The sequence below is a fragment of the Salminus brasiliensis genome, chromosome 8 (genome assembly GCF_030463535.1).
Source record: "Salminus brasiliensis chromosome 8, fSalBra1.hap2, whole genome shotgun sequence".
NCBI lineage: Eukaryota > Metazoa > Chordata > Actinopteri > Characiformes > Bryconidae > Salminus > Salminus brasiliensis.
The window spans coordinates 25338591-25352579 of record NC_132885.1 but is presented as its reverse complement, the minus strand read 5'-3'; the positions used below and the strand labels follow the sequence as shown (position 1 = coordinate 25352579).

Genomic DNA, 13989 nt, shown 5'->3' with positions numbered 1-13989 from the left:
GTGTCTCTAGCTTTTATTCAGTGCTTGCACAAAGCAAGCTGTAGTTATAGCACTTTATAATTAACTCGGTAGTCACAGTACCAGTAGTTGAACTCAAACTACAGGTGTCAAATGTTACTTTTCTTTTCACAATTGCCTTTTCTTTGACAATATCAAGAGATTACAAGAGGTGGAGCAGTAGATCGCAAACGATATTTCAGGGAGTCTCACAGACATGCGCACACACAAAGGTTAACCCAGTAGTCTTCTGTGATTTGCAGGATGTTCTAGCTGATCTAATAGTCCTCCAGTGAAATGGTGACTGTATATTTGCACTTAGTGTATCATCTGGTTTGAATGGCCTGCAACCACTGTAATGTTCTGTCTGACTTGGTCAATAATGGTAGGCAGTGGCTCTCTCATTAACAATTCTTTAACTTTTGCACTCTGGCACAACACAAATGGTCGACATTGTTTTTGTGAGTTGTCTGAATGAGGTCTGTGGAGCAAATTGGAGCTGCTCTGCCTGTATTTCACTCCGCACCCCCCCCCCCCCCCCCCCAATGTTGAGATATTACCTGAGAGTGGTGGCTGCTGCAATGCATCATGAAAGTTACTGTATTTGAAAATTAAGCTCATGGAGACCTGTAAAGAAACAATATATGGATTTCTTGGGCTGCACTGGAACAATTTGCAGCACTTTTGTAATTCAGTGGCAGAAAACTAAAAAAAAAAATAAGTTTATAAATCAAAACTGCAGTCAGTCGAACTTTTAAAAAATAAAGAAACCACAGAAATGTGTGATGCTATAGAAGAACCAGGTTCACTTCCAAATATTATAAGACATCTGCACCAATGCATTATTTCCTATAACTATTCATCCAACCATTTAGGACCTATATTTAAGAGTAAAAAAAAAAAAGTGTACTTCCATGTTGGTGTTCAGTGGTGGAAATGCTAGTCTTGACCATGGCTGCACAACATTGAACTAACAATGAACTAATTCTTACATGATTCTTTACCAAATGTCACACCACCCTGTTTCTTCTCTACCTCTGTCATCACCTACAGGTAATTACATGGGCAGAGGGACAACAGGCATGTGCGTACGGTTCGTCCCTGCCCACTTGTCCAACAAGTCGTGTCGCGTGACGTCGTTGTGCTACAGTGGAGATGGACAGGAGGTCCTGGTCAGCTACTCCTCTGACTACATCTACCTGTTTGACCCCAAGGACGACCAGGCCCGAGAGCTCAAGGGCCCGTCTGAGGAAAGGAGAGAGGAGGTGAGGAGCATGAGTAGATGTCATTTGGGAGTCTGAAAAGCTGATGAAATGGCATTATCGGAGATGTGCACAGTATCTTCTCACTGATATATTATTTGCAGATAAATGGGGTTACGCCATCAAATCTAGCTCCCTATTTTTAGCACAAGCTCGCACTGACCTATAGGCACAAACAAACAGACAGTTACTCAAACTGAGTGGCAGAACCAATTAAAATCTCCATTTCTGCTTAGGGGACCAAACGTTTCCCACAAAGGTTAAATCTGCATGAGTGTGTGTTCACTGAGAGAACTGCCACTGCTCACTAATCCTGTTATTGGTTTCTTTGCGATGCGCGACCTAATATTTATGCACTTCATGTCAGTTGGACTTATTTCTTGCTGCCACCTTGTTAAGCTAGGATTTGATGTTTGGAAATGTGAGCTGAGTGAAGAGACGTTTTCTGAGCAGAGCCCAGTGAACCCAGCAAAGGATCAGAACACTAGACTGATTTGTTAACGTTTATTGGCGTGTTGTCATGTTATCATATTATTACTTAAAAGGGGTTCTTCAAGGGTTTCTTTTCTCAGCTGTACGGCACTTTGGTCAGCCATGGTTTTTAGATGTGCTCTAGAAATACATTGAAATTGAGTTCTGTAGTAAAAGACAACAGCTCCTTGGACCATGGCTCTATGTAGTACTAAAAGTATCCCTTAGTTCAAGCTAGCCAGTGTTTGGTCAATTGGTCCAGTTTGTCAGTCAGTGAAAAACTGCTGTAGCATGCTTTAGCAATTAGACATCAACTCTGCTTATACTCGCTCCTAAACCTAAAAAGTGTTGAGTGTTTGGGCTAGACTCATAATGTTAAACTCTACCTGGTGTCTGTTGAATATTGTAAAATAATTGAAATGTCTGATTTATCTGCGCTAACAGTGATCCATATCCAATAATGTGTTCCCAATTTGCCTGCATCATCTCTCCCTTTTTCTGTGAAGGCTTTTTTACTAGATATTGACACATTTGCTGTTAGGAGTCACTTGCGTTCAGTCACAAGATCATTGGTAAGGTCCGGTACAAATATCGGATGTTTAGCTCTGGATCACAAACTTTAGCTCATCCCAAAGATCATTAGATGGAGCTTTGTCACTCCAGAGAACACTGTTCGCCCAGTTTAGTGTACAGTGTGTGATAAATAGTGTGAGCTTGTTTGTTTGGTGCTATCTGTTTCAGCCAGAACAAGTGGTTCATTATTGGTCATCATTATATCGACCCCAAACTTTCCTATCATCCCTACATTATATACCAAGGCAAGCTCACCAGACTGTCTTGCAGAGATGAAGCAAACACAGGGAGTTGTCCTAAGTAGTTGGGTTTGGGGGGAAAGCTGCATTGCCATATGTTAACACAGTATATTAGCACAGGCCTACTATGAGTCAGCTCTATGCTGGCCTCCAGGGAAAATGGTGTTGTTGCTTTTTAAACCTCAGTTAGCTGCAAGTGTGTCATACAAATAGGACCCATCTTTCCTCTTTGTCTTGTATTTGCATTTTACTTTTTGTTCTGGGCTGATTGTGGCCCTTAGTTGACGCAGAAGTTCCTAGATGTTTTTTCATGGGTGCAGGAATGGCTTACCACTTATGGTCTGTACAGAGCAGGCCTCTGGAGAGGAGCGATGCATAATGGAAAAGTGCTGGAAAGAGAGACGTAGGGAACCAAATGCTAGAGAGAGGTGGCTAAAATGAGTTAGGTGTGCAAATGAAGCTCTGATCGACTTTTTTTCCTTTGTCTCTGTTGAATCAAGGTGTATCTAAAGCAAATTTTACACCCAAATCTCCTTCTTGCCACTGGATCCTCAGAATTACGAGATCATTAACACGTTGAAATACAAAAACTTTACTACATGCAGCCCTAAGTGGTATTTTCCCAAGATGCGGTTCCCAGTAAACGAGACGTGGCTGCCTCAGCATGAAACCCAAGCAGCTACCTCATTTTATGAACTAACAAATGTTGTGCTTTGCCGGCCATGCTGTGTTACTTTTGCACGAAAGCCACCACGCATGCATATAGGGTATATATATAGATTTTTTTTTTTCTCTGAAGATTTACAAAATGCACTCCCGTTGCGTTTTCAATCCTGAACAAAATTGAAATGCATACTTTTAAAAACTAAAATAAATTGTCTGTTATCTAGTCTTCAGTATCCCTTGCTCACATATGAGCCCTCTAAGTAGTTACTGAGTATTTGTGCTATGCCTAGCCTGATCTGAGCCCGATATGTTTTGTTTTGTTTGTTTGTCTACAGAATACTACTGGTTCATGTCTGAATAATCTCACAGCTGGGCTACATGCAGGCTCACACAATGCATTGAAATGATGTGAACTTTAACAGCACTCTAAAATGTATCCATGTAGAGCGTGCTGGTTTGTTTTGGGTATTTTGTTGAGGTTGGCAGTCTTGTGATGTTGCAACATTGTTTGCGTGCTTGTTATGTGGGTATTTTGAGTCGATAATGGCCTTGTAGCTTTGAGGATCCAGTGGGGTTCAAGAGGAAAATGTACAAAGAACAAAACGTACTGAGCTTGGAACATGGTTGATTCAATATCAGAGTGACTGTGTTTGGGGGCCAATTACTTTTTTCCTTTATCGTGCATTGTGGACAATGAGGGACAAAAATCAGTGTTTAAATATAATTGAATGTTATTTATAGATTTGACTATATTAAATTCTGTGCTCAAAAGCTTCTCATGGTTCATACAAAGAGGTCAACAAATTGCAAAAGAGGAAACTAGGTCCTTTACCTAAGTGGGTCCGACTGGAAAATGTGTTTTTACACTGGTGTGCACCTTTGTGGCTGTGTGTTTGCAGTGGTGAGGTGACTAACACATCATTTAGGGGGGCCACAGAGACTTGCTGTCGCAATATATAGATGAATGTTTTCTTGTTAGCTAGCATTAGTCACATATACAAATTTTAATGAGAATGTAATGCATAATTTATGCACTTATTTATAACAAATGAATGAGCCATAGACAAAAATGTTACCCATGTGTGCAAGCTTTTTCTGTGTTCATGACTTTGTAAATAAATTACCGCTTGCCGTATATTCTAGATAGTCATAATTTAACTCTCTCTGAAACCACTGAGCCTCACGTTCACGTAATAACACCTACAGTATTTACAGAGGGATTTACAGTTAGTATAGTACTAGATGTTGAATAGTACATACAGTAAAGTATGTAAAACTGATAGATACATTCAGACACTATATTCATGGATCAGCAGTTTGGGAATAATGCCAGACGCCACACATTCGGCCCTTTGGAGTGTTCGAACTTTCTTACAGATCAGCGTTCAGTCGTCACGTTTTACTCTTAGGACTTCAACTTCAGTTGCCAGTGGATTACATAGTCAAACCTTATTCAGAATATTTCAAGAGAAAAGGTGTCCCTAAACCTGACTGGCAGTGTTCCTCTGTGGTGTGACTCTTGTATCATGCGACCTTGTGAGCCCTCCCTCAGACTGTTTAGGTTTGACTGAGAGCCACAGAAGAGCTGTTGGCGTTTGTGGATCTAAAAAACAAAAAGAAGGGTAAAATGTGCTGGGTCACTGATCTAGCAAGCCCACCCCCTCTCCCGTCAGCTGCTGCTCCGTGTGTTCAGCAGTGTCCGGATCCCCCACGCTCACATTCTTTTCCAAATAGAGCTGCAGACGCAGACTGTGTTCCACTGCTGGGACAGAAATAGACTTGTAGTGCACAATGGCAGCCAGGGAGAGAGAGAGAGAGAGAGAGAAAGAAACCCTTGGGTCTCTTGCAGTCTCTTCCCTTTTTTTCTGCCCTGGTGCATCAGTGAACACATATGGAAACTTTCTGGAAGTGCCAGATTCATGGCGGTTCCTTTGGCAGAATGGGCAGTACTTAAACGATAGAGCTGCTTCTGTAAGGTTCCTTCTCCAGGAGTAGTTTTATGATAGAATGATCTTTATAATTTCCTGTTATATAGGTGTAGGTAGTTGGTTCTTCAGTAAGGGATTTTGTGTTCAGCTGTGGCTGCTGTAGATTACAAATGACCCTGACCTGAGGGCGGTCGCAGCGCTGGGGGAAGCTGTCAGGACTAAACGTTTGTTAGCTCCGGCATTCGTTAAAACACAAATTCATTCTTTAAATTAAAGCTTAAAATATGGCAAACCCCAAGCACTGGTTCAGCTTTGCTGAAGACAGACATCTGATGAACGCAGCACAAATTCATACAGTGGTTTTCACAGCATCACATTAGTATTGTTTTTTAGGACATTTTGGTACCAGCCATCTTTTTTGTAGATATAGTTTAGTAACCCCTATTTCCAAATCCAACATAATAATAATAATAATAATAACAATAATGTATGTATATATGTATTTTTATTATTTATTTATTTATTTATTTATTTTTTAATAAGTTGACATAGCATGCCAACCCAATGTCAAGTCAAGGACCACTTTTTGAATAATGTTTTTGAAGCAACCAAAGACACAGTGCCAATCACTATGTCTTATAATTAATAAGCCAAACTCAAACCCAGCCCTTCTCTTTCCCTCTGCTCAGCAGTTTCAGCCCTGTTCTTATCAGACCCAGGGTCAGGGCATCCCATATGGATTTGTTAGTGGCTTGTGATGTTATCTGCACCTGGCATTACTATCTCTCGCCTCCCTGGGATGCAGACCCTGCTTTCGAACTCTCCAAGAACACTGTGAAGCTTTTGTCCACTTAATCAAGCAATGTAGGCATTCTGCCTAGTCCTAATTAGTATTTTGCTTGAAAGATCTTTAAAAAAACCCCAAAAAACTAAATCCATCAATGCATTCATTAGCAGTGATTAGCTCCTAGATGCACCTCCCAGGAGAATAGTTTAATCTGTTCTTACATCTTGTTGCTGTCAAAAAAACAACAACATTCAAAAACATTTTTGAGATACAAGGTTTGTGCAACAGTGTACTGCAGGAGTAGGTCTGGCCAATTAAGATCTGTCCCTGCAATTCTTTAGTACGTATGGCACTGTTGGTGGCCTGTTGTTTGAGGTTGGTGACTATGCAATGTTCTGGCAACTTGGTTTTCAGACCTAAGTGTGCTGACTGAAAGCTGATCAGTAAGTAATGTGTTTGTGTGTGACATGTGGCAGGGACAGAGTTGCACTCCCATGTAGGATCCAAATAAGTATCACATTAAGTGTCCTCTAACAGACTACACTCTCTGTGACATTCAGATCAAAACCTCACATGTGCTCAAGGCTGTGTAGAAGGAGCAGGTGAGGTGGACGTGAAAGAAGCGTGGTGGGGTGGAGGCTGTGGTGAGACATTTTTGAAAGGCCTGGAAGAACTCTTGACAGTGATTGACAGTGATTGATGTGTGTTCCCCGCAGCTGAGGCAGCCGCCAGTCAAACGGTTGCGTCTGAGGGGAGACTGGTCAGACACAGGACCCCGCGCCCGCCCTGAGAGCGAGAGAGAGCGAGATGGTAAGACGAGACGCCACATACCCCAGGTCAAAATCCTCACCACCACCCCAAACATTATACACACACAAGCTCAAAGAGAAGGACACACAGATTAATAAACAAACCAAACACCAACTACACCCTTTTTATTGGGACCACTATACTAATACTGGTTAGGGTATCTCTTTGCTCTCAGAACAGCCTCACAAGATGGAAATATTCTCTTGAGATCCTGGTCCATTTAACTTAACATCTTTTTGCATCCTGCAATTTCAGCAGATTTTTCAGGAGTGCTTTCATGCTGCCTGGTGATCTGGTGACTGGAAAGGTCACTGAAGAAGACTGAATCCGTTGTCATGTTTATGAAACCAGTTAATGGAGACGTTTGCTATGTGACATGATGCCTTATCATGCTGGACGTAGCCACTAGAAGATGGGTAAATGTGACCATAAAGGGATGCACATGGTCAGCAATCCTAGTCAGATAAGCTGTGGTGATGTCAAGTGATTGTTGGGTGATATTAACAGGCCCAAAGAAAAGACATTCCCCACTACTTCCTTGGGTTTACGAATTCATGCTGTTGCTTCCAAATTCTGCCCCATCCGTGTGCCTCTGTCCAGTTTTGGTGAGTCTGTGCCCACTGCAGCCTCAGCTTTCTGTTCTTGGCTGACAGAAGTGGAACACAATTTGAGCATTTTTTTCTGCTGTTGCAGCACGAATAAACAAATAAATATTTAAATATGACCTCACTCATCAACATCTGATTAAACCCTAGAGACTGTTGTGCTGGAAATATTCAACCCAGCCTGTCTGGGCCCAACAGTCATGCCACGCAAACAATCATGTGGTTAAAGTGAACATTCCCTTCAACTTTTGTGAGACTTGTGCCACAGTAGCCATCCTGTCAATTTGGACCAGACGAGATGTCCTCAGATGCCCTCTTGCCCTGATAAGCCTTGGGTGCCCACTGTTCTGTCGCAGTTTGTGGCCTTGCCACTTCAGAGCGGTCATAATGTTTTGCCTCATTGGTGTATATTGTTAATGTTTTTGGGGGGTTTTATTTGCTTTTCTTTTTAAGTATTCTTCAGCTTGATGCTTATTATTGCATTACTATTGAATTCTGCACCATTTCAAGCACTACAAACCCACACACCCTGCTTCTCTCTTCTTCATTGCTAATCTCCTCCATATCCCTGATAATGAGTGTATTGCCATGAGTGTCGAAGGACCTTTAATCTCTCTTGGTAGTTCTTCAGAATATCAATAAGGCCTGATCCTTCTAGAAGGAGCTTGTTAGTTAGTGAGAGTCAGGCCTTATGATTCAGAGTGGGATAAGAGAGTGCTCGCCTATATCCCTGCCTCCGGTAGAGCTGTCTCCAGAATGAGAGCATAGATCTGAGGGGTTTTCCTATGGGTAATTCTGACTTCTCAAGAATCTTATGTGGTGCAGTACTGAGATCTTTTTCTCTTTCCTCCAGGAGAACAGAGCCCCAACGTGTCTCTCATGCAAAGGATGTCGGACATGCTGTCGCGTTGGTTCGAGGAGGCCAGCGAGGCCCAGAGCAGCAGAGCTCGTCCACAGACTCGGCCCAGAGGTACCAGGCATATGCTGTCCAGCTTGTATTAGTTCTGGTTATGAAAACACATTCTGGATGACTGGCGACCGGGAAAATGAGACTGCTGGTCTCTATGCTGTTAATCTAAGGGCTTAAATGTTTTTTTTATTTATTTCTGTTGCTGATGAATGTTAAAAAGGCTTGAACTTGAATCAGTTGCTACTTGTTTTTTTATATACTGGGTAGTGATGTTGCTACGTTGCTATTCACTAACCAGGGAAGTAGGCAAGTCTTGTCTTTCACTCATAACTGCAGAAATTAGCAAGAGACTTAGAAGCTGTGAGTAGGGGTGCGCATTATGATGATATTTATTGTTACTATGATTGATTACATACTTTCTCAGAATAAAGTGGGTCTTGGATCCTGTCAGTTCTTAAAGAACACTCCATTACAAAGAGGGCACAGTTGGTCCTGTTTAGTTAGATTTTGTGCAGAGTTTTATTTAGAAATGGTAGTTCAGTGGAACGGTGGAGGTCAAGATGAGATCTGGAAGAGACTGCTGATCATATGCTGGTAATAAAGGCAAATCAAAACCCTCAAATGACTGCCAAGAATCCACCCTCTCAAGAGTGGTGTTGCACCGTTCCACTGTGCAGCTTTGCTTTCCAAGAAAACCTTACCTGTGACCTCGTCGTAGAACTCTGTGTTTGAAGTATGCTACAGAACACATCTACTGGTCACACCTACTGGTTTAGCCAGACCCACTTCCTCCATAGAACCTCTCTTGTCTTGACTACTGTAATAGGGTGGATGTTTTGGGGTTGTGTTGCATGGGTGAAGGGAAGAATCCACAAAATGCACAATCCACAAATATTAAACCATATGTGAAATGATGTCTGTTCCTCCGTAGGTACCGCAGCTCGGCCAGAGGGAGCTGCCGCAGCCTCAGGGAGCCCAACTCAAGAGCCTTCGGGGGCCGAAGGCCCAATGGAGGTGGAAGCAGCTGCCCCTGAACCTCCCAGCACACCTGCCTCCGCTTCAGCCTCTGCAGAGCCTCTCCCGAAATCCATCTCCTCCTCCTCTTCCTCCTCAGGTTCTTCCTCCACTGTGACAGCCCCACCCCCTTCCAGCTCCTCCTCCTTGGAGAGCGCTGCCTCTTCCTCTTCTCTGCTCTCCTCTCCAGACTCTGAGCAGAAGAGCCAGGCTGAGGTTACGCCCACTGGCTCAGCCACGCCCACCCCCTCCACAGAACCTGTCTTGTCTGGTAAGAGTACCGTGATTCACAAAACAGTGATGTTATTGGTCCGTATTGATGATGTGGTGATCATTTGTTTTATGTGCGTTGAGAACAGATGACTGTGTTGAAGTTTGCACTCACAGACATTGAGCTCATCACATAAACATGATAAAACAATGATGTGCTTTTATTTGTTTTTTTTATGGCAAATGAGGAGTGGAGGCTTCATTTATAGAAGAGCTAATGAGCTAATACTACTAACCAGTGGCAGTTTAAATCCCGAGCCATGCCGCTTTGCCATCAGCGGCCGGAGCCCGAGAGAGCACAGTTGCCCAGTTGTTATTGTGTTAAATTTTATTATTGATTTGAATGGCCTTTATATACAAACACTCCTTTTACATCTGGAAAATGGTTGAACCCAGCTGTTTGAACATGTTTGAGTGGTAATCATCTGAGTTGTGATGCAAGCTTCTCAAAATGGTGGTAGTGAGAGAACCAAAAGTATTTTTCAGCAGAGAAAGTAGGGATTGATTATAACTGTGCTCATTTAACCATTTCAAAAAATCTCTGCCTTGCAGCTCAGTATTGTTTGTAAGCATCATCCAACACCTGGTTTGGCTAATATTTTCTTATTGTATTAAAATCAAAAAGTGATGGAATTTAACATGTTTAACATTTACATTTAACATGTATCATGTGTTGCATACAAGCCCCAGGAGAAAGAACTGTTTTCTTTAAACTAGCTCACAAGCCTTTATGAATAAATGAATGATCCTATAGAGATTTGTGTATGTTAGCTGAACTTTTAGTCTCTTTGTTGTGCATGTTAATTAGGAGTGAATCAGTAGGACTGGACTGCTAAGACTGCTAAAAAAACAGCACAATCTATGTTGACAGATCATGAGAAGAAAATTAGGCCACTTGGCTCGTTGAAAAAAGTCTAACAAACCTGCTTCTAACCAGCTAATGACAAACTTGTGTAGCTGTGTTAGCATACCGTGTTTTTGCCTTTACTTTACCCTCACAGTACAGAAAATCTTATTGTGTGTGTTTTATTTAGTTAATTTGCCTTGCTGTATATTCACATAGCCAGTGATGGGCATGCTGGCTCTTTTCAATGGGTTAGATTAACTGGCTCAGTTCATTATTAATTCAGAAAGTCGTTTAGGAGACAAATGACTTGGCTCTTAGTCAAGTTATTGACCATGAATTAGTGAATCAGATTAGCAATATTATCATTTACTTAATATACTTTCTAATGATGCATGCAATACATCAAACTGTCAGTCTGTTACATTAAGAAATGTCTGGCAAGGCCAAACTAATCTGGGACAAAGAAGAAATACTTTGTGTTGCTTTGATAAAAGACAGAAAAAGATGACGGCAGAGCAAAAAAAAGATATTAGGGGTGTTAACTGACTGAAAATGCTGGTCCTAACCTTGTCCAGGTAACCCTTGGATAATGTAGGATTGCTCTATTAACCCCTTAGATTCTGCATGTGCTCGCACTGTAGTTTTTCGAACTCATAACTACATTATTGTCATAATTAGAATCAGTTTCATAGGCCCCAAAATAGAAACCTGTGGGACTCCACAAGATCTGCTAAATCAAACATTTATCAAATGATTCACACTTTCTCCATACAAAAAAAGAGGGAGTTAAAAGGTTATACTAAGTTTGTACATATTACGGTTGTGGCAGAAACTTACCATATAATTAAGTCAGCTTGTGGCTAACTGATTAGATAAGGACACTATAAAGCAAAGCTATTTTTTTTCAATATTGTACTTAGAATATTTCTATAATAAAACCTTACAATACACATTTTCAGCATGTCCTTATTGCGCATCTGTCTAAAGACACCACTATGGTATACAAGTCAATTCTAAATCTTGTAACACAGTAATACAGGATTGTAACAAATTACATCACATCACTGTTTTACCTTTTCATTTTCCAGAGATTATTGGATCCCCAAACAAATCTCAGCTTTTCACATCAGTGTGGAGTCAGTGTTAATCTCAGCCTAGAACGGCATGCTGGAAATTGACTGTTAAAATATAAATCTCTAATTGCTCCTCCCCTTCGTTCTGTGAGTGCCTAAGCTTAATAGATATGTCTTAGTCTAATTTTCCTTTCCACATAATCATATCCGTGAGGATCTAAGAAGAAAAAGCTGCTATTCTACTCTTCCACCGCACAGCTGCTGTGCTTAATCTGCTGTAGACTTAATCTTACTACTAGAGCAGAGCTGTGCAGATTCTCAATTCTGTGTTCTGGTTTAACGTTTGTATCAGTATTATTTTATTTATCTTACGATCTCAGTGCTCAGTGCTTTATTAACATTAATTCAGAATTCAGTTGGCTTTAAACTCTCCTCGGCCCTCTGTCACAGCCTATGATACAAGGTACCACCATTAAACTTGTGACAGGCTCATTGATGTGATCCATGGAGGCCCCAACTTACAATTTTATTTAAAGTATCAACTGCTAACGTCTTGGTGCCAGATACCACAGGACCCCTTCAGAGGCCTTGTGGAGTCCATGCCTCGAATGTTTAGATCAGTATTAGGCAGGTGGTGCTAATGCTATAGCTGAATGGAGTAGATAGCAGACATGGTCCTTAATGGAACCAAAAATAGTTAGAGACAGTAAATCATATAAAGCTTCTTATGTGGCTTTTCATACCTGGTTTGTTGTTGTTTACTTTACGTTTGCTGCCCATTTGCCAGGTGGGAGCATACTATTATTATTGGGATGCATGTTTCTAATAATGTGAGAGGCCTGTGGCAGATGAAGCCACATTCTTTACTTTTCTTGTTGTTGTTGTTGTTGTTGGCTTCTTTAGTTCCGTTGTTTTCTGTTGCATGGCATCTTCACTGTGAATGTCTGTGATTGTGTCTTTGTTGTGATCAGTTCCTTCGTGTGTACTTTTTGTGTTGAAGAGTTTAAGCTGTTTATTGCATGAGTGGTTAATTGTCTTGTGCCATTTGCGGGACATCTTCAAGGCTGCTGCTTCTGTACTCTTATTTTGGATTTTACTGCACACCAGTCCCTCTTGTGTATGATTTCTATCCCACCCCATTGTTTTCCCACCCTTCATACGGCCTCCTCTTTCTTTCTCTGCTCTCCTGTCAGAATATGGCCCCCACAGGTTGCCGGTAAGTTTAGTGTGTAGGCGTTTGCAGAGGCTGCTGCTCTTGGCTGACCCCCCCGGGCAGGGTCTGCGGTCAGCCTCTCGAGCCTCCAGAGCCCCCGGGGCCTCCAGCTCCGAGAGCCCAGCCCAGGGTTCTGCTGCTGAGACCAGTCCCCCAGCAGGTTACTATTCACTTCACTATTAGCCATGAACCCTGCCCTATTCCAGCCCCTTTCCACCTAACTAGGGCTGTCACTGTTCATATAAGGAAGCCGTATGATTTAACTGCTGTAATTATGAATATACACTATATGTAAAAAATGTTTGTGGACACCCCTTCTAATGAATGCATTCATACTTTAGGTTGCACCCATTGCTGATGTAGATGTACACATGCACATGCAAACACACAGCTTGTCTAGTCCCTGTAGAGGAGTATTAGCAATGGAATAGGACTCTCTGGAGCAGATAAACATGAACCTGTTGGCACCATGCCTAATGCCAGGCTTGGGCTAGAGTTTATACTGCCCATTAGCATTGAGCTGTGGAGCAGTAGAACTGTGTTCCCTGGAAGGATGATGCTCCACCCAATATTTTTGAAATGAGTTGGGGGTAAGGTGGGGTGGTGAACATCCAAGCACCTCACTAATGCTCTTGTTGCTGAATGCAATCAAATTCTCACAGCAATGCTCCAGAATCAAGTAGAAAGCAATCCCTGGACAGTACACACAGTTACTCAACAAAAGCAGAAGGTAAAAATGTGTATATATTTGTATATATACACATATGTATATATTTTTCTTTGATTTAGGAAGAAACAATGAAGGTGTCCCAAAACATTTGCCCGTATAGTGTATGATGGCCATGCATATTATTATTATTATGTAGAAAAGCAAAAGAATGAAAATGAAGTACTTATCTGATTAGTGCCAAAGTGATGAACCTACTTTCTCTTAGCACCTGTATGATATTAGTGGCAGTTTGAAAAGATGAGGTGGTGCTTTAGAGGAAGCATCTGCTAACCTTTTACCAGCACTAATGGAGCTAGAGTGTAGGAAATGGCAATGACCAAATTCAGAGAGAAGAAATGGGGGGGGGGGGGGGGGCTGTTCTTGAATGTAAACATGTTTTAAGGTAACATATATAACTTTTACTTTGTATGTTGCAGTTTTACAGTGAATCCTTTAGTAACTGCCAAACCAATGAGCAATTTGATGTTTACCTCATATAGCCTACACGAGTGGTGTCTGTGTAGGTGGGTATACTGGGATTCCCATCTCATTCCACATGATTACATGCTCTCCATGCATAGAATATTATGTAATCAGGACCTAAAGCTGGTCTAA

General features: G+C 41.7%; 1 protein-coding gene across 6 annotated transcripts in view; it reads left to right on the top strand.

Annotated features, from left to right (window-relative positions):
- Nucleotides 1-13989, top strand: part of dcaf6 (ddb1 and cul4 associated factor 6) — a 44568-nt gene that overhangs the window by 17094 nt on the left and 13485 nt on the right. For 4 of the 6 annotated variants that reach the window (XM_072686238.1, XM_072686239.1, XM_072686236.1 and 1 more), the window contains exons 7-11: nt 1051-1262; nt 6640-6733; nt 8192-8308; nt 9180-9533; nt 12646-12825. In XM_072686238.1, coding sequence (XP_072542339.1) covers nt 1051-1262; nt 6640-6733; nt 8192-8308; nt 9180-9533; nt 12646-12825 — 957 coding nt within the window. The remainder of the gene's footprint in view (nt 1-1050; nt 1263-6639; nt 6734-8191; nt 8309-9179; nt 9534-12645; nt 12826-13989) is intronic. The other 2 variants (XM_072686241.1, XM_072686240.1) reach the window with 1 other exon arrangement.